This window comes from Hyperoodon ampullatus (assembly GCF_949752795.1).
Source record: "Hyperoodon ampullatus genome assembly, chromosome: 5".
Lineage (NCBI taxonomy): Eukaryota > Metazoa > Chordata > Mammalia > Artiodactyla > Ziphiidae > Hyperoodon > Hyperoodon ampullatus.
Genome location: NC_136918.1, coordinates 75,259,782 through 75,286,171, shown reverse-complemented (window position 1 = coordinate 75,286,171; position 26,390 = coordinate 75,259,782). Strand labels below are relative to the sequence as shown.

Sequence of the window (26,390 nt, the reverse complement as noted above, 5' to 3'; positions counted from 1 at the left end):
GGGATGTGAGGAGGACACTCAAGCATCTCAGGGCAGCTGGACTGGTGGTTGTCCAGGTGCATTCCAGGCTCGAGACTCAGCACCTCTGTGAGGAAGGTGGGCACCCACCCGCCCACATTCTGGAACTGATATCCCATCTGAAGGGGACTGAATCTCCTGAGCTCTGGCTAATACTTTTATGTGTAATCTTTTAATTATAGTGTTATCAGGCCTTTCAGTTTTTCCAGAGAAGCCAGAAATCTGACATTTTATATGAAATTGTCTAATTCTTAAAAAAAAAACAAAAAAAACTGTGTGTCAAATAGAATATGGCCTGACTAATGTCTACAGGCAACCAGTCGACAGCTCTTGTTCTATATTCTTCCCCCACAATGTACTCATTTCTGACAAATGCTTCTAGAATTCTGTAGCATGGTCGGCAGGAAGGCCAGTGTGGGCTGCAAAGCAAACAAGGAGGAGGACAGGTCAGGGAGACAGGCTACTCCATCATCTCTCACTCCAGCAGGCAAAGGGAGGTGAACTCCCTCTTTCACTGAAGGCCCTTGGTCTGATGGCTCTGGGGTGGAAGCAAAAGTTGGCACCTGCCTCCTGCTGTGCAGCTGAGACAAGGTCAGTAAAAGAGAAATTGATGACTGGGTGGTATTGCCTGCACTTAGCTGGGACCTCAGAGGCTTCCTGAGGCTGCAGCAGGAGCCCTGCTCCCCTCCAAGGTTCTCCCACCTGGGAGGCTGAGTGCCCTGTGGAGAGTGTCCCACAGGGCCATCTGGTATACCATGGGAGAATGCCTCAGTTCCACTGCAGCACAAATCTCTCCACGTACAGTCTCTGCCTTCTTTGTGAGAAATCGGCATCGAGACCAAATAGGATTCCAGTGTCTTTACATGAGCCTTTCAGCTCCAGATTCTCTGAGCTCGAGCAGTGCTTTCTTCAGGATTTTTCTCTGTCTCCCACAAAAGACTGGTGCTTAGGGACTTGGGATGAGAGAGTCTGTAGACCTCACTGTCATGGACTTTCACTGTCAACATGGTCAATAGGGTCTTTCTCCAGGGGAGATCTGAATACATGGGTTCTGAGCCACTGGAGATCAACTTCTGAGTGTTTCCACAGTCTCTGACTATGTCTATAAGAAGCTAAACAATGGAACACTTCATTTGGAAATGACTCTGAGAAGGCCAATACAGAATACCAGGAGATTGGCTGTCATCAAAACAGAGGCTCCGAGGAGCTAATCTCACTGGTTCTGAAGACCACTTCTGCCTCTTTGGGCCCTTACATAATTATTTCAAAGGTCGAAAGAGTGAGACTCCTGTGAGGGAAACCCAACTCATCCTTTGTTTACAGCAAAACACTCACTCACCGTGTACTCTGGGGGTATCCTGGCACCGAACCCAAAGGCTGGGAACATTTTGTCACTGAAATTAAAAAAAAGAAGTTGCTACATTTGTCCATTTAATGAGGAAGAAAAACACGAACTTGCATTACCTTGCTAGAATAGGTCATTATGCCAAATACTGACTCGTGCTTCTTGATTACCTGTGGTAACAGGGGATAGCAATAGTGTGAGCAACTAAAATCAAGAAATAATCCCCAAAGTTCATCATTTTACTGCTTTCCTATACTATAGGTGAGATGATGGGCAGGAGAAGAATAAACACTGATTGGCACTACAGTATGCCAGATATGATGCTAGGCCATGTACATACTAAGTTAATTTTCACACAATGTTTGACGGTCCACCTACTTATTATTCTTGTTTTACTGATGAATAAACTGAGTCTCAGAAAGGCTAAGAAAATGACCTAAGATGTTTACCAGCAAGCACTGTGTGATTCCAAAGCCCATGCCTTTTCTATTATACCATCATAACTTACTGATTATGTACAGCATTAAATGTGATTTCCTCTTGCACTTCCCATAACTAGGCCTCCTGACCAGATCACAAATAAGACTCTTCTTAAGCAAAATTTGTGCTGTCAGGGAATTGTTGCAGTGGGGCTCTGGAGTATTGCTATTGGAAGAAGACATGCCCCCCTCAGGCTATCTACCTTTTACTTTCTCTCCCATTAAAAACACAACTGAGATTTATTCTTGGAACAGTTCCTCCATTTTGCAGTTCTTGCAGAGCCAGCCAAGGAGAAAAGGAAACTCAGATAAGGGCTCACTGTCCCAGAATGTCTCTGGATGCAAAAGGGGAGCCCCAAGCTGAGATGTCAAAGGATCAAAGCCAGACCGTCACCCATCACTATCTAACTGATTTAGAGGTCATCAGTAGCCAATGATGGCTTTGATAGAACTTCACCAAAATACAGCCCATTTGACCAAATTTGGGGTAGGGGTTGAGAGGTACAGGGAAACCAGAATTCTCTGAAATCAATGTCTAAATTTGCCAGAAAATCACCAGTTCCCTCTTTCCCTTTCTGTTGTGTGAATATGGGCTTCGTGGGGCATTGCATCTAGCAGATATTAGAAAAGGTATTAATGATGATAACTAAGAAATCATAAAATCTTATAAAGGATTAGCCACAGCTCTAAGAAAAAAAAATACTTCTGGTCCTTGGAAATATTGAAATACTTTGTCTCAGAAATTCCTTCTTAGCCAAGACAAAGGTGAGCAAATGTGGGGAGGAATCAGCAAGGGAGATTTTAGAGGTACTTTCTAGTTAAGTCTGGAAGAAAACTGTTCTGGGTGAAGGATGGGTCTTGCTTCTTCCAACTTGGATGGCTCAGAAGTCAAAACAGAGAAACCTAGAAGGCTCTACACTTTTTAATTTCTTTGATAAGTTTAGGAGGGGTGAGATTTAATATTCCACCCATTTCTAATCACAAAACCAGTGTTCCAGACATAATGATATTCCTTTTAACCCTTCAAGCCACCCTTGCGAATTTAAGCTTGCTGAGCATGATGCACTGTTATATAACTGAGTTTCAAGAGTAGGGAGGTAGGGAAAATGCCTCACCTACAAGGGGAAAAATTAATGAGTCAGGAGAGCATCAGTTCTCTGTAGTCACAAAGACTCTAATAAACATACTAAAGAAAAATATTCAAGCCTAAGCACAATAGATTTAAGCATTCATTTTCCCTGATTAGAAATAAAACTGGGAAGAGAGGAGTCTTATTATGCAAGAGGCAAGGGAAGGCAAGCTGAGCACACAAGCAAGCATCAGCATGCCAAAACATCAGGGAACTTAAGATAGGATCCAGCAGCACTGAGTAAAGGGGTCATTTAGCAATTATTGAGGACTTGATTGGTAGAAACTTCCAACCTGGAAAGTTCAGGGCAGATCACCACATTGCTGAAGGCAGTATTTCTTACTATTGGAATAAAATAATATAAAATACTATCTAAGAGCCCAGGGTCTTCAGTGGCAATGAGCTTGCTGTCTTGAACTTCTTAGGGAAAGACCTTGATCAGATGATGTGCAGATGGAAGATGCATTTTTACCCTCCCTGGTAAGGAAAAGTGGGCTAAAGCAAGAGATTAATAAAAGAAAAGACAAACGACTGCATCCATAAGGAAATGGAGATGAACTCAGAGCAAAATAGCATTTCAGAACAACTAGACATTTAATAAAGGCTGTTCTCTAAAGCAGTGGTCTTAAAGCTAGGGTACATGGAAATGCAAAGCCCTTCGAGGGATATGAGAGCATGGCTTCTTTGTTTTTAAAGGAAATCAGTATTCAGTTCCTCTACCTCCCCACTGAAATTACTGAAATTCATCTTCTGGGAACATCTCTGATGGAAATACCTGCTCCTCATTCACACCTCCGCTCTCCCAATTAACCTCCACTCACCCACTAGGAATTTCAGCCACCATGGTGCGTTGCTCCCGAGTGGAAAAGCTCCACAGAAGAAAATAAAGAGATACTTCCTGATGTGAATGACTCACTAGCAAACAAATCCTTTTGTAAGTCAGGTACTTGCTCATTTTTGCTTTAAAAAAATTGTAGGAAGTGCTGATGTCAGGCGGTAGATCATTAAAAATACCTTTTGATGATAGATATGTAATTTTTTGATATAAAACTTAGAATTGAAAGAATTACATAATGCTCATAGGCAAAATCTTTCCATTACCATGGACTTATAAAAACAAGCTTTCTTAGTATTTACGTTGATAAAAACAAAAAATTGGATTAGAATTAATGCTAGATTTTCCCATTCTGGTCATAGGTAGCAGTCATCCACAGATATGTAAACTAATTGGGAAAATAACCTACTATCTGTTTCATTAAGATTTTTTCATTTCTATTTTTTATAGACAATAATCAGGTGTTGAAATTTCACAAATATTTTTGATCAATTACACACTAATAAGGATTATAATAAAAACTAAACCAGAAGATATTTTTTAAATACTTTGAATCTTTTCATTACAGTGAATTTTAGAGATTGGAAACTTAAAAATTTATATTCATATTTTAATTAGAGACATGTGTGATACAGCGATCAATAAAGGAATTTCAAACCAAATTTTTAAAGATACATTGGAATGAAGTTCTATGGGGGAAGGGAATGTAAATATGAGTTCAAGAAAAAGAAGAAACAAAATTCTCAGCTCAAACTGATGAAAGTGTTCGCGCATTTTTTAAATGGACGATGGTGGGTATCAAATAGCTATGGCATTTAGATTCTGCTGGATGCATTTGCAAGAGTTAGATAAGAGTTTTATTTTTAAATGTCCATATTTACATTACACTAGAATTTTCATTCTTTGTCACTATTTAAACTCTTGATGGAAAATGTTAGATTTCAATGCAAAAGTGTGTGAGGGCTATATGTTTTAACACTATTTTTAGGAGTATGTGAGCCAAAAAATTTTAAAGGTCATTGGTCCAAAATGACTTTTAAGTCTGACACTATGGTCCTTTTCCCTTTTGTGTAAGAGTATTAAAGAAAATAGCCTCTATCACTTATCAAGTATGTACAAAAGGCAAAACTTTTGTATCTAATCCTTACAACCACTCTGCAGGGGAAGTTAGATAAATCTTTCATTTGCAGTCAAGGAAACCAAAGCCCAGTATAACCTCAGGAGAATAAAGGGAGCAGAGCTGGGATCTGAACCCAGGCCCTCCCGTCACCAGGACCCTGTTGACTCTGCCCTTCATAGGAGGTTGGTCTGGTCTAATGATTCAGAATAATGTGCTAATAACAACAAAGAACAGAATTAGCAGAACTCACCACCCCCAGGAGGCCCTCCTCGACTGTCAATCTCTCTTCCCACAAAGGATAGAGTTAATCCTTCCTTCCTCATGCGTCCCCATCCTTACATAGGCCATGTAGGGCTGTGATTCATTTATGTGCCTTTCTCTCCCATGAGACTGTGAGCCACTCGAGGGGAAACCGTGCTTATTAATCTCTCTGTGCCTTTACAGCACTGCGTGAGGGGCCTGGCACCCAGTAGGTCCTCAGCCGCTCCATCTCACCTATCTCTCCCAATTTGACTCTGGGTCTCAACCCTGGATGCCCACTGGAATTAAAAAACTCTGATCCTCAGGATGTGCACCAGACTAATTAAATCAGGGTGTCTGGGGGTAGGGCCCAGGTACCAGCTTGTTTTAAGGCTTCCTGAGTGGTTCCAATGTGGAGCCAAGGTTGAGAACAATGGACTGGTGTCAGCAGAGTGGAAAAGGTAGCACTGTGATGTGACCCTGCCTTCCGACTTCTAACCCAACCCTCTGCACTCGAACTGCACTGTGTCAGTTCTAACCTTGCCTCCGCACTGCTCTGAGCACACCTCAGAGGAGATGCCTGCCTCAGTGGTTTCCAGTACCCCTGCCTTATTCTGGGGTGGCCAAGCCTATCAAACGTCAGTATGTATTTGCGAGAAATGTACCGTATTTATACTCTCTTGGTAGCAGCTAGACCAGCCTTTCTATGAGGGACATGGCAGGTGGTCAGAGACTCACATCTCTGCTGAGCCCAAGGAATGGATACCATCTTGGCCTTGAGCAGCCTAAAGAGACCAGGTTGTTCGTAGGAGCTGGGGAAGGGCTATAACCAACCGGGAACAGATGAGTTCGTTTGTGAGCGCACGTTCTTGGGGAGCTGGAGGGGAGAGAGGGCAGGGGTCTCTCTCTCAGAGGTGCAGAGAAAATTAGCTGGTAGGGCTGCCTTCCGGGCTCAGGACCTGAGTCTGGCCTCCCCTCAAGGCCACCCTGAGAACTCCGAGCTTCACGCGTCTCTCAAGCTGTTCAGCTTCACGGATCAGCTCATCATGTCCCGTGAACAGTGACTGTACAAGGCAGGAAGAAAACCCTTGGCTGTCAGAGGCTGGGAGGAATTTCCAAGCCTCCTGGGGATTAAAAACCTCCGTGTCGCTGCAGGAGGGGGAAAGGCGCCTTCTGTCAGTTTTTATTGAAGTGTTTCTTTTTGAGCAACAACCTCACTGACTTTGATGCAAGAATAAATTAATTCCAAAACCCCGAATTGAAATGTCCTGAATTCCTGTCTATTGTCTTTCCACCCACACAGAGGAGAAGCGGTGGAACCTTGTCAGTTTTCAAGAAGCGATTAGTGTGCCAATTTCAATGCTGAGGTGCCTTCTTTATATGAAAAATAAAAAAGCTCCACTGAGCTGAAGAAACCTGATTTTCTTGGCCAGTTGGGGCTGACAACTTTGGTATTTTATTTTTAAATTTTTAAAAGAATCATTTGCAATGATTCTTCATGTAACCCCAAAAGTGTCATCTCTTACTTTTAGAGTGAATCGGTATTTTTGAGGGAATACAAAATCCTCCCCAGGCTTTGTCTGGCTCACGTTATAAAGGGATAACAGGTCTAAAAGATGTGCAGGTCCCTCTGACTGTTGTATCTGCATCTTTCATGCAAGGTAATCAGGAAACAGAAGTTCTGCAGCTTGTCCAGTAAATCTGCTGCAGAACCGCAGCAAGGACTCTGGGTGTCAGCATCTTAATTTCTGGCCAGGCCACCAAATCTCCTCTTTGGAATTCATTATTACACTGCCTTGTGCTTTGCAGAGTCGGTCAGAGTCAACTTTATTACTAAGCAGCTATTGTGTTGTATTAAGTGCTTTTACCTACTTTATCTCTTTTATGAGAATTTCAACATTTAAAAGTTATTAAGAATCCAGATGTTCCCTCTCTTCCTTCTTCTCTCATATGGACACACTTGTGTGTGTGTGTGTGTGTGTGTGAGTGTATGTGAGAGTGAGAGAGAGAGAAAGGAGAGAATTACTGTGTTGTTGTTTTGGGGATGTTTGGAGAAGTTTCTGACAGTGAGGATGCAATATATGTCCATCTTTTCCCTCCTTGGTAGAAATCTCCATATGACACAAGCCTCTCTAAGAACCTCCCCGAATTGGGGCCTAAAGAAATCAGAGCTGAGATTCAAGTTGTCTTCACAGACAATATTTCAAGGTTAAGTACAAGTATCATTTCAACAAGGTAATTAAAAATGTTATTATTGCCCTCTGTTCCAAACGTGGAAAAGAGGAAGTGTTAGCAGGGGCCTTGTGTTTAGAAATGTCAGATTTGACTGTACGTGTTCATTCATCGCCAACTGGCTTCACACCCATCTGAGTTATTGGTGATGAACAATACGAATCCAGAGACTCGCCAGTGGGAAGTCCACTGCTGGAAGCTTTCCTATTACCTGTCCTTTTCGTTTCTCTGCCCTTTCTGGTCACTAGGTTGTGTCACTCCCTGTGGTGTCTGGGTATCAGGTTATCATGGTTTATAACCAGTTATGAGACTAGAAAGAACAGAAATCAGGCTATTCCATGAAATCTCCCTGAAACTGGAGGACAGAGTCACTTTCTTTATTTTCCTGGTTTAATAGGTCAATTAGTTGCTGCTCATTACTAACTAGTCCTATATTACAATCAGACCAGGCTGTCAACTGAGATTTACCCATATTTATATTTACACTGGTTCTACTTCAAAGAGACTTCTTGATCAAACATGTGAACAACTTCACCTCAATCTGGAAATAATAGAAAGGCAGAATAAATTCAGTTCAATGTAATTTATGTAAATCACGTCTTACAGGGAATTCTCTTGGTGGGCAAGGTCAATATTTATTATCAAGTAAAAATAAATGTAATACTGATCTGATCTCAAAATCGTGTTTTCTATACAGACTTACAAACACATACACACATTGTCGTGGGCACACACACACCTTCTGTTAAAGTTACCAACAGCTTTTGAGGTCCATGAAACCCCACTCTTACAAGCTTATGCTGTGGAATGAGCTGGATCTGGGTTTAACTCCTGCCCCTGGGTGTGGAGCAGAGCACAGATCACTTCACCTCCCTGCACAGTTTTCCTCTTCTGTTAAACAACACCCATGACAGAATGTTTAATGTGAGGATCAGATAGAACAGTGCCAATAAACCAGTGCTTCTCAAACTCCAAAGTGCACACGAATCATCTGGGAATCTTGTTACAATGCAGATGCTGATTCAGAGTCTCAAGTGGGACTTGATGAAGTTCCTAGGTGACGTTATGCTGCTGGTCCATGAACCAAACTTTCAGTAGCAAGGCACATACTGAAATTACAAAAGGGAAACCAAAATTGCTATCCAGTGGTCCTGCCAGCCAAGTAAGAGAAGAAAGCTAAGAAAGGATTGTTTTGGTGGTCAGTGTGAGCTTGGCATGAACTCAGTTTCTCTAGGTGTGGAGAGGATAACACATTTGGGACAAAGCTTTATTCTGTCCCCTCATGAGCCTCAGCATAACTTCATTTCCATTCTTTGGCCCAGGGTCAGGCAAGGGCCACAGGAACCCACAGAGATGAGGAGTCTCATACCTGTCATAGTCTTGGCAAATCTCCCCCACAGCCACCAAGGCCTTCAGGTACTCATTGGGCTGGTAGGGGTGGATGTAGTGCAGGGAACAGCTGTTCCTGGGGTCCCCATTCGAGGCCGTGAAATCTATAGCTACCTGGAAGAGAAGATAGGCAAACGGGTGGATTTAAAATGAACACGTTTCGTAGGAATTGTGATTAGCCCTGAGAGAGACACAGCCAGAGGGTGGGGTGGGGTGGGGAAAGCAGTATGTTACACACCTGCCAATAAGCAGAGTTAGAGAAGAAATTCATCAGCTTTAAAAACTAGTTATTCAAATAATGGAGAGGATGTGGAGAAAAGGGAACCCTCCTACACTGTTGGTGGGAATGTAAATTGGTGCAGCCAGTATGGAAAACAGTATGGAGGTTCCTCAAAAAACTAAAAATTGAATTACCATATAACCTAGCAGTCCCACTTTTGGACATATATCCAGACAAACTCTATTCTAAAAAGATACATGCACCCCTATGTTCATAGTAGCACTATTCATCATAGCCAAGACGTGGAAACAACCTAAATGTCCATCCACAGATGAATGGATAAAGAAGATGTGGGCCGGAGGAAGATGGCGGAAGAGTAAGACGCGGAGATCACCTTCCTCCCCACAGATACATCAGAAATTCATCTACACGTGGAACAACTCCAACAGAACACCTACTGAACGCTGACAGAAGACCTCAGACCCCCCAAAAGGCAAGAAACTCCCCACATACCTGGGTAGGTCAAAAGAAAAAAAGAATAAACAGAGACAATAGGATATGGACGGGACCTGCACCAGTGGGAGGGAGCCGTGAAGGAGGGAAGGTTTCTACACACTACGAGCCCCTTCGCGGGCGGAGACTGCAGGTGGCGGAGGGGGAAAGCTTCGGAGTAGCGGAGGAGAGCACAGCAACAGGGGTGTGGAGGGCAAAGCAGAGAGATTTTGGCACAGAGGATCGGTGCCCTCAGGCACACACCAGCCCGAGAGACTTGTCTGCTCGGCCGCTAGGGCGGGCGGGGCTGGGAGCTGAGGCTCGGGTATCGGCTTTCAGTCGGAGCGCAGGGAGAGGTCTGGGGCTGGCGGCAGGAAGAGACCCTGAAGGGGTTAGTGCTAGCCCGGAGGGAGTCCGGGGAAACGGTCTGGAGCTACCGGAGAGGCAAGAGACTTTTTTCCCTTTTGTTGCCTGGAGCGCGAGGAGAGGGCATTCCCCTCCCTCCCCTCTGCCTGAGTGAGCCAGAGCCCCCGAATCAGCGGCTCCTTTAAACCCGTCCTGTCTGAGCGAAGAACGGACGCCCTCCGGCGACCTACGCGCAGAGGCGGGGCCAGGTCCAAGGCTGAGACCCGGGAGCTGTGAGAGCAGAGACAGGGAAATCTCTCTGTGCAGCCTCCGAGGCAGCGGATTAAAGCTCCACGGTCCATTTGATGTGCCCTGCGTCTGTGGAGTGCATGAATGGACAGCGAATCATCCCAAATTGAGGAAGTGGACCTTGAGGACAAGATTTAAGACTTCCCCCCCCTTTTTTTCCCTCTTTTTACAACGAATTATCTCAAATTAAGGAGGTGGACTTAGCAAGATTTCAGACTTTTCGCCCTTTTCCTCTTTTTACAACGAATTATCCCAAATCGAGGAGGTGGACTTGGAGAGCAAGATTTTTGATTTTTTCCCCTGCTCTCTTTTTGTGAATGTGTATGTGTAATCTTCTGTGTAAGATTCTCTCTGTATAGCTTTGCTTCCACCATATGTCCCAGGGTTCTTTCGGTCCGTGTTTTTTTTCAATAATTACTTTTTAATCTTAATAACGCTACTATATTTCATACTTTATTCTATTTTACTTTACCTGCTCTTTCTTTTTTTCCTCCCTTCCCTTCCTCCCTCCCTCCCTCCGCTCCTCCTTTCCTTCTTTCTTTTTCTTTCCTCCATCCCTCCCTCCCTCCCACCCTTCTTCTTTCCACTTCCTTTTTCTTTCCTTCCTCCCTCCCTCCCTCCCTCCTGTCTTTCTTTCTTTCTTTCCTTCCTCCCTCCCTCCCTCTCTTCTTCCATTCACTCTTCCTTTTGCTTTCATTCCTCCCTCCCTCCCTCCTTTCTTTCCTTTCTTTCAATCCTTCCTCCCTCCCTCCTTTCTTTCTTTCTTCCTTCCTTCCTTCCTTACTTCCCTTCTTCCTTTCTTTCAATCTCTCTTTCTTTCTTCTACTAATTATTTCTTTCTACTTTTTCTCACTGTTATTCTGAGCCGGGTGGATGAAAGGCTCTTGGTGCTGCAGCCAGGAGTTAGTGCTGTGCCTCTGAAGTGGGAGAGCCAACTTCAGGACACGGGTCCACAAGAGACCTCCCAGCTCCACATAATATCAAGCAGCGAAAATCTCCCAGGGATCTCCATCTCAACACCAGCACCCAGCTTCAGTCAACGACCAGCAAGCTACAGTGCTGGTCACCCTATGCCAAGCAACTAGCAAGGCAGGAACACAACCCCACCCATTAGCAGAGAGGATACCTAAAAACATAATAAGGCCACAGGCACCCCAAAACACACCACCAGACGTGGACCTGTCCACCAGAAAGACAAGATCGAGCTTCAACCACCAGAACACAGGCATTAGTCCCCCCCACCAGGAAGCCTACACAACCTACTGAAACAACCTTAGCCACGGGGGACAGACACCAAAAACAACGGGAACTACGAATCTGCAGCCTGCAAAAAGGAGACCCCAAACACAGTAACATAAGCAAAATGAGAAAGCAGAAAAACACACAGCAGGTGAAGGAGCAAGATAAAAACCTACCAGACCTAACAAATGAAGAGGTAATAGGCAGTCTACCTGAAAAAGAATTCAGAATAATGATAGTAAAGCTGATCCAAGATTCTATTTCCCAGATCCAAAATCTTGGAAATAGAATAGACAATATGCAAGAAACAGTTAACAAGGACCTAGAAGAACTAAAGATGAATCAAGCATCGATTAAAAACACAATAAATGAAATGAAAAATACTCTAGATGGGATCAATAGCAGAATAACTGAGGCAGAAGAACGGATAAGTGAGGTGGAAGATAAAATAGTGGAAATAACTGATGCAGAGAAAAATAAAGAAAAAAGAATGAAAAGAACAGAGGACAGTCTCAGAGACCTCTGGGACAACATTAAACGCACCAACATTCGAATTATAGGGGTTCCAGAAGAAGAAGAGAAAAAGAAAGGGACTGAGAAAATATTTGAAGAGATTATAGTTGAAAACTTCCCTAATATGGGAAAGGAAATAGTTAATCAAGTCCAGGAGGCACAGAGAGTCCCATACAGAATAAATCCAAGAAGAAATACGCCAAGACACATATTAATCAAACTGTCAAAAATTAAACACAAAGAAATCATATTAAAAGCAGCAAGGGAAAAACAACAAATAACACACAAGGGAATCCCCATCAGGTTAACAGCTGATCTCTCAGCAGAAACTCTACAAGCCAGAAGGGAGTGGCAGGACATAATTAAAGTGATGAAGGAGAGAAACCTGCAACCAAGATTACTCTACCCAGCAAGGATCTCATTCAGATTTGATGGAGAAATTAAAACCTTTACAGACAAGCAAAAGCTGAGAGAGTTCAGCACCACCAAACCAGCTTTACAACAAATGCTAAAGGAACTTCTCTAGGCAAGAAACACAACAGAAGGACTATACCTACAATAACAAACCCAAAGCCATTAAGGAAATGGGAATAGGAACATACATATCAATAATTACCTTAAATGTAAATGGACTAAATGCTCCCACCAAAAGACACAGAGTGGCTGAATGGATACAAAAACAAGACCCATATATATGCTGTCTACAAGAGACCCACTTCAGACCTAGAGACACATACAGATTGAAAGTAAGGGGATGGAAAAAGATATTCCATGCAAATGGAAATCAAAAGAAAGCTGGAGTAGCAATTCTTATATCAGACAAAATAGACTTTAAAATAAAGACTATTAGAAGAGACAAAGAAGGACACTACATAACGATAAAGGGATCGATCCAAGAAGAAGATATAACAATTGTAAATATTTATGCACCCAACATAGGAGCACCTCAATACATAAGGCAAATACTAACAGCCATAAAAGGGGAAATCGACAGTAACACAATCATAGTAGGGGACTTTAACACCCCACTTTCACCAATGGACAGATCATCCAAAATGAAAATAAATAAGGAAACACAAGCTTTAAATGATACATTAAACAAGATGGACTTAATTGATATTTATAGGACATTCCACCCAAAAACAACAGAATACACATTTTTCTCAAGTGCTCATGGAACATTCTCCAGGATAGATCATATCTTGGGTCACAAATCAAGCCTTGGTAAATTTAAGAAAATTGAAATTGTATCAAGTATCTTTTCCGACCACAATGCTATGAGACTAGACATCAATTACAGGAAAAGATCTGTAAAAAATACAAACACATGGAGGCTAAACAATACACTACTCAATAATGAAGTGATCACTGAAGAAATCAAAGAGGAAATTAAGAAATACTTACAAACAAATGACAATGGAGACACGACGACCCAAAACCCATGGGACGCAGCAAAAGCAGTTCTAAGGGGGAAGTTTATAGCAATACAATCCCACTTTAAGAAACAGGAAACATTTCGAGTAAACAACCTGACCCTGCACCTAAAGCAATTAGAGAAAGAAGAACAAAAAAGCCCCAAAGTTAGCAGAAGGAAAGAAATCATAAAGATCAGATCAGAAATAAATGAAAAAGAAATGAAGGAAACGATAGCAAAGATCAACCAAACTAAAAGCTGGTTCTTTGAGAAGATAAACAAAATTGACAAACCATTAGCCAGACTCATCAAGAAAAGAAGGGAGAAGACTCAAATCAGTAGAATTAGAAATGAAAAAGGAGAAGTAACAACTGACACTGCAGAAATACAAAAGATCATGAGAGATTACTATAAGCAACTCTATGCCAATAAAATGGACAACCTGGAAGAAATGGACAAATTCTTAGAAATGCACAACCTACCAAGACTGACTCAGGAAGAAATAGAAAATATGAATAGACCAATCACAAGCACTGAAATTGAAACTGTGATTAAAAATCTTCCATCAAACAAAAGCCCAGGACCAGATGGCTTCACAGGCGAATTCTATCAAACATTTAGAGAAGAGCTAACACCCATCCTTCTCAAACTCTTCCAAACAATATCAGAGGAAGGAACACTCCCAAACTCATTCTACGAGGCCACCATCACCTTGATACCAAAACCAGGCAAGGATGTCACAAAGAAAGAAAACTACAGGCCAATATCACTGATGAACATAGATGCAAAAATCCTCAACAAAATACTAGCAAACAGAATCCAACAGCACATTAAAAGGATCATACACCATGATCAAGTGGGGTTTATTCCAGGAATGCAAGGATTCTTCAATATACGCAAATCAATCAATGTGATACACCATATTAACAAGTTGAAGGAGAAAAACCATATGATCATCTCAATAGAGGCAGAGAAAGCTTTCGACAAAATTCAACACCCATTTGTGATAAAAACCCTGCAGAAAGTAGGCATAGAGGGAACTTTCCTCAACATAATAAAGGCCATATATGACAAACCCACAGCCAACATTGTCCTCAATGGTGAAAAACTGAAACCATTTCCACTAAGATCAGGAACAAGACAAGGCTGCCCACTCTCACCACTCTTATTCAACCTAGTTTTGGAAGTTTTAGCCACAGCAATCAGAGAAGAAAAGGAAATAAAAGGAATCCAAATTGGAAAAGAAGAAGTAAAGCTGTCACTGTTTGCAGATGACATGATACTATACATAGAGAATCCTAAAGATGCTACCGAAAAACTACTAGAGCTAATCAATGAATTTGGTAAAGTAGCAGGATACAAAATTAATGCACAGAAATCTCTGGCATTCCTGTACACTACTGATGAAAAATCTGAAAATGAAATCAAGAAAACACTCCCATTTACCATTGCAACAAAAAGAATAAAATATCTAGGAATAAACCTACCTAAGGAGACAAAAGACCTGTATGCAGAAAATTATAAGACACTGATGAAAGAAATTAAAGATGATATAAATAGATGGAGAGATATACCATGCTCCTGGATTGGAAGAATCAATATTGTGAAAATGACTCTACTACCCAAAGCGATCTACAGATTCAATGCAATCCCTATCAAACTACCAATGGCATTTTTCACAGAAGTAGAACAAAAAATTTCAAAATTTGTTTGGAAAAACAAAAGACCCCGAATAGCCAAAGCAATCTTGAGAACGAAAAACGGAGCTGGAGGAATCAGGCTGCCTGACTTCAGACTATACTACAAAGCTACAGTAATTAAGACAGTGTGGTACTGGCATAAAAACAGAAAGATAGATCAGTGGATCAGGATAGAAAGCCCAGAGATAAACCCACGCACATATGGCCAACTTATCTTTGATAAAGGAGGCAGGAATGTACAGTGGAGAAAGGACAGCCTCTTCAATAAGTGGTGCTGGGAAAACTGGACAGGGACATGTAAAAGTATGAGATTAGATCATTCCCTAACACCATACACAAAAATAAGCTCAAAATGGATTAAAGACCTAAATGTAAGGCCAGAAACTATCAAACTCTTAGAGGAAAACATAGGTAGAACACTCTATGACATAAATCACAGCAAGATCCTTTTGGACCCACCTCCTAGAGAAATGGAACTAAAAACAAAGATAAACAAATGGGACCTAATGAAACTTCAAAGCTTTTGCACAGCAAAGGAAACCATAAACAAGACCAAAAGACAACCCTCAGAATGGGAGAAAATATTTGCAAATGAAGCAACTGACAAAGGATTAATCTCCAAAATTTATAAACAGCTCATGCAGCTCAATAGCAAAAAAACAAACAACCCAATCCAAAAATGGGCAGAAGACTTAAATAGGCATTTCTCCAAAGAAGATATACAGACTGCCAACAAACACATGAAAGAATGCTCAACATCATTAATCATTAGAGAAATGCAAATCAAAACTACAATGAGATATCATCTCACACCAGTCAGAATGGCCATCATCAAGAAATCTAGAAACAATAAATGCTGGAGAGGGTGTGGAGAAAAGGGAACACTCTTGCACTGCTGGTGGGAATGTGAATTGGTACAGCCACTATGGAGAACAGTATGGAGGTTCCTTAAAAAACTACAAATAGAACTACCATATGACCCAGAAATCCCACTACTAGGCATATACCCTGAGAAAACCATAATTCAAAAAGAGACATGTACCAAAATGTTCATTGCAGCTCTATTCACAATAGCCCGGAGCTGGAAACAACCTAAGTGTCCATCATCGGATGAATGGATAAAGAAGATGTGGCACATATATACAATGGAATATTACTCAGCCATAAAAAGAAACGAAACTGAGCTATTTGTAATGAGGTGGATAGACCTAGAGTCTGTCATACAGAGTGAAGTAAGTCAGAAAGAGAAAGACAAATACCGTATGCTAACACATATATATGGAATTAAAAAAAAAAAAATGTCATGAAGAACCTAGGGGTAAAACGGGAATAAAGACACAGACCTACTTGAGAACGGACTTGAGGATATGGGGAGGGTGAAGGGTAAGCTGTGACAAAGGGAAAGAGAGGCATGGACATATATACACTACCAAACGTAAGGTAGATAGATAGTGGGAAGCAGCCGCAGAGCACAGGGAGATCAGCTCGGTGCTTTGTGACCGCCTGGAGGGGTGGGATGGGGAGGGTGGGAGGGAGGGAGATGCATGAGGGAGGGGATGTGGGAACAGATGTATATGTATGACTGATTCACTTTGTTATAAAGCAGAAACTAATAAAAAAAATAAAAAAAATAAAAAAAAAATAGAAAAAAAAAAAGAAAAATAGGAAGCATATGAACAAAGTATAAGGAAAGATACAAAAACATTAGTACCAGGGAAAATACTCTTGTAGACTCGGAGTATTTAAAACTTGAATTGATATTAACCTTATCTCCCCAGCAAATGTAAAGGGCAGTATTAAAATATGTATTTTCTCAGTGTCTCTGAAAGAAAATATGAGAATTCATGGAGTACAGAATCTTTGAATCCTGCAGTTGCCACACGAAAAAAAAAAAAAAAAAAAAAGTGCTTCACTGTAGCTGGAATGATCCAAAGCCTTGGCAGTAGCTAAGGGAGGCTGCCAGCTGCCAACCCTTTGCAAACTGTAAAGTAGGTCATAAAAAAAAAAAAAAAAAATAAAGAAGATGTGGTACATTTATACAATGGAATACTATTCAGCCATAAAAATGAATGAAATAATGCCATTTGCAGCAACATGGATGCAACTAGAGATGATCATACTAAGTGAAGTAAGTCAGAAAGAGAAACACAAATACCATAGGATATCACTTACATGTGGAATCTAAAATATGACACAAATGAACTTATCTACGAAACAGACTCACAGACATAGAGAACAGACCTGTGGTTGCACATAGAGAACAGACCTGTGGTTGCCAAGGGTGAAGGGGTATTGGGGAGGGATGGAGTGGGAGTTTGGGATTAGCAGATGTAAACTATTATTTATAGGATGGATCAACAACAAGGTCCTACTGTATAGCACAGGGAACTATATTTAATATCTTGTGATAAATCATAATGGAAAAGAATATAAAAAATAATGTATATATATGTATAACTCAGTCACTTTGCTGTACAGCAGAAATTAACACAACATTGTGAATCAATTATACTTCAGTAAAAAAACTAGTTATTAATTTGGTTGAGGCCATTTCTACAGTCTTCAACCTCCCTCTCCCCTATGCCCTCTCTTCTCCTTGTCCAAAACGGAACTTGAGATTAAAGTTCAGGTCAGAAAACCCAGCATCTGATCCATGACGTCACCAGACAGCAAGTGTAAGGGTGGAATATTGTAATTCACTAAAAAGAGTCCTTAGTGCTCTCTGGGCAGGATGATTCCATCTCTGAGGCCTAGCTAAACTCCCTCAAAACTAAATTCTGTGTTAAAGATGTGGTCTGTATAACAAAGCCACTGTTATTTTCATGAGTGACCAGTTGCAGAGAGAGATGCTGAAGTGGTTATAATAAAATTTCTGCCAGAAGCAGCTCTGTGTAAGGCTCATTCATGTAAAAACTCCCACCCACAACAGAGAAGATGCCTGAAGTCTACAGCATTGTCAGTGGCAAGTGGAGAAGAGAAACCTCTGTCTGGCTACCTAGTTGGCATTATCTTTGAACTTAAGTTTTTTCTGACACCCTACATCATCATCATCATCTAAATAAAAGTTGACTCACAGGACATTTTTTGTTTTTTTAATTTTGGCTGTGTTGGGTCTTCATTGCAGTGCATGGGCTTCTCTCTAGTTGTGGCGTGTGGGCTCCAGACCGCGTGAGCTAGTAGTTGTGGTGCGCAGGCTTGGTTGCCCAGAGGCATGTGGGATCTTAGTTCCCCATCAGGGATGGAACCTGTATCCCCTGCATTGGAAGGTGGATTCTTAACCACTGGACCACCAGGGAAGTCCCACACAGGACACTTCTTAACAACAACAACAAAAAAATACTTTAACCTGGGGTGGTGCTAAAACGGGAAGGTGTTCTGATTTCTAATATCTGATTTCTGATTTCTAATATCATCACCAATTCAATGAAAGTTAACCTAGCAAACACCTCTCCAAAGAAATGCTAAATCTTGGAGGTGGAGAGTGGGGAGAGAGGGATTAAAATGAAAGGAGTTGTAGGGAAATAAAGGAATGTTCATGGTGCATCCAGCTCAGCAGAATCCATTCACTGGCTGACTGATGATAGAAAGGCTCTATTTTCTCTTATGATCTTGTGAAAGACAAATGCTATTTGCATAACATTTGGCAAAATTGCATTATAACAAACCACTGGAATATCTCATTGGATTTAAGGTGGGATGTCAGTTCTGGAAGGACAGAGGAAAGGGGCTATGTGCTCTGTGTCTGCTTCTGAAAGACCAGACTCAGAGTAACACTGATGGAAAAAAATGTCACCTCATCTTATATTGTAAGCCTGCAATCAAATCAAAGTAACTAGAAGAGAAAAAGCATTGACTAACAGTAATTCACTAAAAACCTCTCTCATTTTCCTTTATAAAGTTATTCTTTCATCACTGAATTTTCCCCTTTTCTTCCTCACCCCTCCACAGGACTATGTTGAAAATAAATTTAAGCAGGATTCAAATTCTATTTTCAGAACCTCCAGATGTTTTCAATAAGGGAGTACAAACTGTTAAAACACTAATATAATACTAAGTGTTTCAAAAGAAAAGGTCATATGAGTATTCCCCCAACGCTTAGATGCCCTTACTTTGGACAACAAAGGGAAGAAGGGAGGGGTAACCTCTGTTGAAACCCTACTATGTGTCAGACACCTACACTGGCAGCTTTACAGGCATTGTGTTATTTCATTCTCAAAAAAACTCTGGGAGGTAGAGATTATTATTCCTTTTTATTGATGAATCTGATGCCTAAAGGTGATGAAGGTCACAAAGTCATGGGGGATGGAGCTGGGTTTAAACCCAAAGACTCTGCTCCTTCATCATATCATTATATACCCAAGAGAATGAGTAAGTCTGTGACCCGCACGTGCAGACATCTCGTGGGCATGTTTTATTCTTACGAAGGATGAGGAGGTTTGGCCTGGAGGTAGGGATATTAACCAGGAGGCAATGTAGAAGAGAAGAAATACCTTGAATGAACAACACTTTATGACCAAAGCAACTGTAAAAGGTAGGAAAACGGCAACTAAAGTGTGTGTATATGTGTGTGTGTGTGTGCGTGTATGAAGAACAGTGGGAGTTAATTTCTTCTGTACAGCAAAGCGACTCAGTTATACATATATATATTTTTTCATATATTTTCCATTATGGTTTGTCACAGGATATTGAAAATATAGTTCTCTGTGCTATACAGTAGGACCTTGTTATTTATCCATTCTATATATAATAATAGTTTGCCTCTGCTAATCCCAGACTCCCATTCCTCCCCTCCCTTACCCCCCCACCTATGTCTGTGAGTTTTTGTTTTGCAGATATGTTGATTTGTATCGTATTTTAGATTCCACATATAAGTGATATCATACAGTATAATCAAGTATACTTCAATAAAATAAAAAAACAGAATGGATAAACAACAAAGTCCTACTGTAGAGCACAGGGAACTATATTCAATATCCTGTGATAAACCATAATGGAAAAAAATACGAAAAAGAAAGTATGTATAACTGAATCACTCTGCTATACAGCAAAAATTAATACAACATTGCAAATCAACTACACTTCACTAAAAACATTAAAAAAAAATTTAAAAAGAAAAAAAAAAACAGTGGGAGAATGGGTTACTGAGGACAACTGGGGGTGACCTAAAAGGACCAGTGAAATCCAGTATCTTCTGAGATAGATTTCATCCTGAAGGTGAAACCCAAGCCACTGAAGAAAAGAGAGGAAGACAACACGAACTGTGGTGAAAAGCTAGTTGAAGCAGCAGGAGTGGTGTTGGGGAGCCTACATGCATTTTGTGAACAAGAAGGAGGTGTAAAGCATTCCAGGTCTCACCCATGGGGCCCCAACCAGACAGAGGTCCAGATACATGCAGACAATCCCTGGAAAACTTCTCCAAGGAGGACACTCGAGAGGTACCTGAGAGACAGTGTTTGGAGAAATCAAACATCTCAGGGACTCTTGGATGTACTAAGCTCCAACACACTCACCATTCTCTGTCTTTTTGTCCTGATGAAACACACTTAAGAGACCATGGAACCTCACATGTGTACATAGTGTTTAGAAGGTAAAAATAGTGCTGGGAAGGCTAGAAGTAAAGCCACCTCTTTCTCTTCTACTGAGGAAAGCACTTTAGAGCTGTAGAAAATTCTAGAGGATGCAAGGATGTTATTATGGAGACAACCTTGATTCTGCTCTGATTTATTAATATCATTGCAAGTATTGCAAATCACTGGCAGGTTTGATATTTTATTATTAATAATGAGTACCTGTGGCTCCCCTCACTTGTGTTTATGATGCCCCTCTTCATGGAGCATCCCAATCTACCTATGTTTCTTTTTTTTTCTTTTTTTTTTTGCGGTATGCGGGCCTTTCACTGTTGTGGCCTATCCCGTTGTAGAGCACAGGCTCTGGACGCGCAGGCCCAGCGGCCATGGCTCACGGGCCCAGCTGCTCCGCGGCATGTGGGATCCTCCCGGACCGGGGCACGAACCTGTCTCCCCTGCATCGGGAGGCAGACTTTCAACCACTGCGCCACCAGGGAAGCCCTACCTGTGTTTCTTAATACTGCAACTGACAACCTGTACCATGTGTTGATTACCTGATTGTCAAGGGTATCCTGTGATGACAAAAAATACGCTGGTGTCTTGATGTAAAACCAGAGAATGAAATCAGATAATATAAAGAACAGAGGGAAAAAACTCCATAAAGAAAAATGGCAACTCAAGAAACATAATTGAACATCTTATCTTCCCAGGCATAGGCAAGATCCTCCAAGCATGCAGGCACCAAGTGGCAGCATCTGAGCCCAGGTGTATCACCTGGATGAGTACCTGTAGTATGGGGAGAAGTGGACGTAACATCTGGATGAGCTTAACAGATTTTGGCAACAATCTATACTAAAATTAAAAAAAAAAATAATAGGGCTAGGATTAGGGTAAAATAAGAGAGGTGACTAGGGCATAAGCTCAGGAAGGCACTCATCTGAGCTGACCCTACACTTGCCTGATCTGAGAGTGATGCCTCCTTAAATTCTGCATCCTAGGTGCCTCTCTTTCTTTACTCTGGTCCCAGTGCTGCTATATCTTTTCATTTCTATCAACTCTTCATTCTCAGGCTTGGAATAATTCCCCTACACTTAACAAACTAGGGTGGGGCAGAGATGGTGGTGAGAAGAGGATTGTGATTGAAGATATTAAGCATAGAAAACAAATAGGATTCGGTGACTGAATGTGAAGTTGGATGCCAGTTAGGGAAAGGGAGCGGCCAGATCTCCTTGGGGATGGAGGAGATTATGTAGTGGGGCAACCTGAATTTCAAGGTTAGAAGGAGGTATTGTGCTGCCTGTTCCTGGTGGTCCTGTAGGGACATACAAACATGCCCAATGGAAACTGCTTTTTTTCTGCAGGCAGGCCTCTAGGGTTTCCACTCTTCCCATGGGGATGGCTCCCATGTTTGTGACAACCACAGAGGCTATTCCAGCTCAGGAGATGCTGATGTAACTCTGGGGAAGGGTGTGAACTTAAAAATTACCTGATGAAAAAGGAAATAAACCAATGACCTTTATCACCTACTACTTTCTGTAATTCCCACAGCTCATAAAAATATTTTATCGTTTGACTAGACAGTAAATGGACAGTCTCAGGTACAAGGCAGCTAAAAGATTTTTTTTTTCCTGGCAACTGATGGTTTCTGGTCTCCTTGATGAGGCTGGAGATAAAATCTCTGTCTTCAGGAGGTGGCCTTCTACCAAGAATTCTCTGCGCTCTTTAAGTTAGCATGAGTGCAAAGAGAACAGAGAGAAAGGTTAAGTTTATTTTAAAAAGCAACAGGGAGGCTCTGAAAGATGGAATTAAGTTGAGAAATAAAAGCAGGAAAATGACCGAAAAATGCCAGTTTGCGGAGGAGGCTCCCGGCTCCTGGCTTCCTTAATGTGGCGGGCTTGCAGAGCTGCCGTTTTCATCTTCTGCTATGAAGCATTCAGGAAAGCCTGCGGTTTCGATGTGCGCTCCCATCTTCCCAGCGGGCAGCCCAGGAACAGGCCTCCTTTGTTCCCCCTTCTGCCCAGGAGGTCTCGCTCTTCATTAAGCAGAGCCATGGAGCAGTTTTGCAAAACCTTGTAAAGTAAGAAAGCAAAATCCTCGCTTCCTCCATGCTGCCAAATCCCCAGTGTGGGGAACTGCTTCCAGAAAAGGCTGGACGCTAAAGGTGAGTATCCTTCCTTGGACATTTTTAGCTTCTTACCTGAAACGAGCCCAGACCTCATATCCCTTCCCTGACGGTGAAAACATGCGCCCTTTGAGAACCTCCCAGGTGTCTTCTGGGGAAAGCTGCTGTGAACCCATCTCTGGTTAGCTGCCTGATCTCTCTGCAACCTTTGTGATATCACCTGCTATAGGGCAGCTTTGTTTTTGTTTGTTTGTTTGTTTTTTAGATTTGTATACAATTTGGACCTATAAAACAAGACTTGTAGGTGGAGATACTCTTTAGTCTGGACTATTTCTTAAATAATAGGTTTAATTATTGTGCTTTTCTGTTTCCTCAAAACCCTATAGCAGGCAAAGAAAGAAGAACCTAGGCCAGATGGGAAAAACCCCAGAGGTTGCCTGGTTCATTTCCTGGAAAGTGAGAAGCATTCTCCTCTTCATCCCAGGATTCATCCTCATTTCTCAGGGTTCTACGCCAGAATCCGTCAGTGTTTAGTCTGGGATATAAATCAGGATTTAAAACTTAAACTGAGACACAGCTTGGGCATAGGATGTCTCAAGTGCGTTAGGGTCAGAAAAGATGACATGAGAGGACCTTTAAGAGGTGCTCTTTTCTTAGGCTTCAAGGTTAATCCGGGAGAAGCCACATTCAGCTTATTATATCATATTATATTATTAAAATGTAGACTATAAAATCAGAGATAAAGGAAAGCAATACCCTCTAAATTTTTAAAAATTTATTTATTTATTTATTTATTCATTTTGGGCTGTGTTTGGTCTTTGTTGCTGCGTGTGGGCTTTCTCTAATTGCCGCGAGCAGGGGCTACTCTTCCTTGCGGTGTGCGGGCTTCTCATTGCGGTGGTCTCTCTTGCTGCCGAGCACAGACTCCAGGCGCGCGGGCTTCAGCAGTTGTGGCATGAGGGCTCAGCAACTATGGCTTGCGGGCTCTAGAGTGCAGGCTCAGTAGTTGTGGCGCACGGGCCCAGTTGCTCCTCGGCATGTGGGATCTTCCTGGACCAGGGCTTGAGCCCGTGTCCCCTGCATTGGCAGGTGGATTCCCAACCACTGCGCCACCAGGGAAGCCCAATACCCTCTTTAATTTAAAAAAAATTACAGATAATAAAAAGGGCCGTCTGAATATAATAAGAAAGAAATGACGACTCAGGATTCTGCTAGTCTGATAAATCATATTTTTTCTTTTTAGTTATATACAATATATATATATCCAAAATATTTTTTAAATTTATATATAAAACATACAATATAATTATATATAAACATTTAACATAGTTGTAATCACAGGGTAGCTTTGCTTTATGTTATTTTTTTCTTCACTTAACACTATGACATAAACATATCCTCATGTTATTACCAATCATTATAATTACCACTTAAAATGGCTTTATCATAGTCCACCTAAATGAGGAACTGCGATTTATATAGCTATTACCTTATTGTTGGACATTTGTGTTGCTTACAACCTGTCTCTGTGAAAATTCATTTTACAATGAACATTTTTTTGCATCTGGAAAGGCAATAACTTTCAAAAGAAACATTGAATTCTACCATTTTCTCTTCAAATGTCTTATGGAGTGGGCCTCGTCTATGTTGTCTGGAGTTGTGTACTTTGTATATGAAATTCTGGTATCTGGTTTTCCTTTTAGCTGCTGTGCCATGTGCCAAACACATGGAACCCAATCTCTCTCCCTCAAGTCTCTGCTTCACCTCTGCTCAGGTCCTCCAAGACCACAACACGACTGTTGCCCCGGAGTCCTTACGACTCAAAGATTCACACGAGGAAAAAAGGTTGTCCTCAGGGGTGCCCTTGACATCCTGAAATGGTGTGCAGAATTGGGTGTGTGCACTTTCCAGTGAGAGGATATAGATCTTGTATCAGATTTCAAATGGTCCATGTGACCAAAAAAGAGGAAGAATCATCGACTGGGTTTTTTTTTAGCATCCTTTATGTCCTTCCCTCCCCGGGGCCTTCTCTGCTTATTTCATAGCTTAAAACTCCCCTCTTCTCATCCTCAGGTTGCCACTCTCCTTTCCACCTCTTGTCTTCCCTTCACTGTCGGCCTTCTTGAACGAGTAGTTACACCCACTGTGTTCACCTCCTCACCGTATGTTACACCCCACCTCCTGGGTCTCCTGTCTCATTCTGCTGACGTTGCTCTTCTGAAGATGATTTGTGCCTACTCATCACGTGGCCCAGTCACCGTTTTTCATTCTTCACCTTCTATCTTCTCTTTAGCATATGAGATTATTGCCCCTGATCCTGTAACACTTCCTCCTGATCATCTGAGTTACTGTCTCCTCTGGGACCTCCCCCTCTGGCATCTCTTTACTGTTTGCCCCTCTTTCTCCTGCTGACAAATGCAGATCTTCCACAATATTCTGTCACCAGGCCCCCTGTCTTTCTGTATTTTTCTCTTTAGCCATCTCCTCCAGACACATGTATGTGCAGTTTCCACCTCTCTCCTGAAACTGAGGTCCGTACTTATAAATGCTATCTCCATTGGGATACTTGAAATACTTCCACCGCATCCATGAGGAAGTTCATCTTGTTGTCTGGCAGCTCCTCTTGATTTCCATATTTCTGTGAATGGGACTGCCATGCTTAGTCTTCAGGCACAAAAGATTTGATTCATCCTGGACTCACCATTCTCCTGTGCCTTCTGTCTCCTCCTGTATCATAAGTCAAGGCTAGTAGACCCTCTTTCCACAGTGCCCCTTCCTACTGCTGCCCCTCTAGTTACCTCTTACTACCCATCACCAGGACGGCTACAGTGGGTTTTAATGTCTTCTTTCAGAGTCCCTTTCATGAAGCCCTCCCAGATTTACTTCCCTAAAGCCTGTGCCTGATTGCTCCCGAGTCCTGCCCAAGAGTCTTCTGGACATTCCCACATCCACCTAATTACCTCAAAATTCAAAGCCCTTCAAATTCTCAATCTAAACCATTTCCCCAACAATCCCCTAAATATATCCTGCATATTCACATTAACCCATGTAAGCTTTCAGTATTTATCATCAGAATATATGGATGCATAAATATTTAAGTTCACAGGGGTGCTTTGTAAAGCAAAAACATAGTATCACATTTATTTATCCAATTTCTTCTTTTCCCTAAACCTTATCTCTTCTTGAAGGTTTACACTTTGATCCACCACCATTCAACAGAAGTATTCTGAGCAACTTATATCAGCCTACTGCCTGAAGGGAAAGATGCTCTGCTCTTGATATTCTTAAGGTGGAACCAGGAGGTCCAGGCGTCAGTGGAAGGTGCAAAAGCTTTCTTCTCACCACTGTTTGTAGTGTGTATTGGTCAGAGTCTTGACAGGAAGAAAATGGTCCACTCAAAAAGGATGATTGAGAAGAATTTAATAAAAGGACAATTCTAAAATATTAAGGGAGGCTGAGTAGAAAGGGTCAAGAGGGGCAGTTAGTAGAACCGAGTAAGAGTAGTGTTTGCAGGGCAGGCCACCTGAAGGGAACTGTGTCCTTCTGTAGAGGAACGTGGTCACTGCCAAACAGCAGCCTGGTGGGTAGAGAGTGGGGAAGAAGTGCCCCAACTTCATTATCCTCCTATTGTTTGACCTCTGGCTGCTGCCTACCATTGGTCAAATCCAACCAAAATCCATGA

General features: G+C 41.8%; 1 protein-coding gene across 1 annotated transcript in view; it reads right to left on the bottom strand.

The window, feature by feature from the left end:
* The window catches only part of CPNE4 (copine 4), a gene marked incomplete at its 3' end in the record, with an annotated part of 615,561 nt that overhangs the window by 15,379 nt on the left and 573,792 nt on the right, over positions 1 to 26,390 (bottom strand). Inside the window, exons 11-12 of the mRNA XM_079705040.1 lie at positions 8,768 to 8,901; positions 1,358 to 1,412 (exon numbers count right to left, since the gene is read on the bottom strand). Of these exons, the coding sequence (XP_079561166.1) occupies positions 1,358 to 1,412; positions 8,768 to 8,901 (189 nt within the window). The remainder of the gene's footprint in view (positions 1 to 1,357; positions 1,413 to 8,767; positions 8,902 to 26,390) is intronic.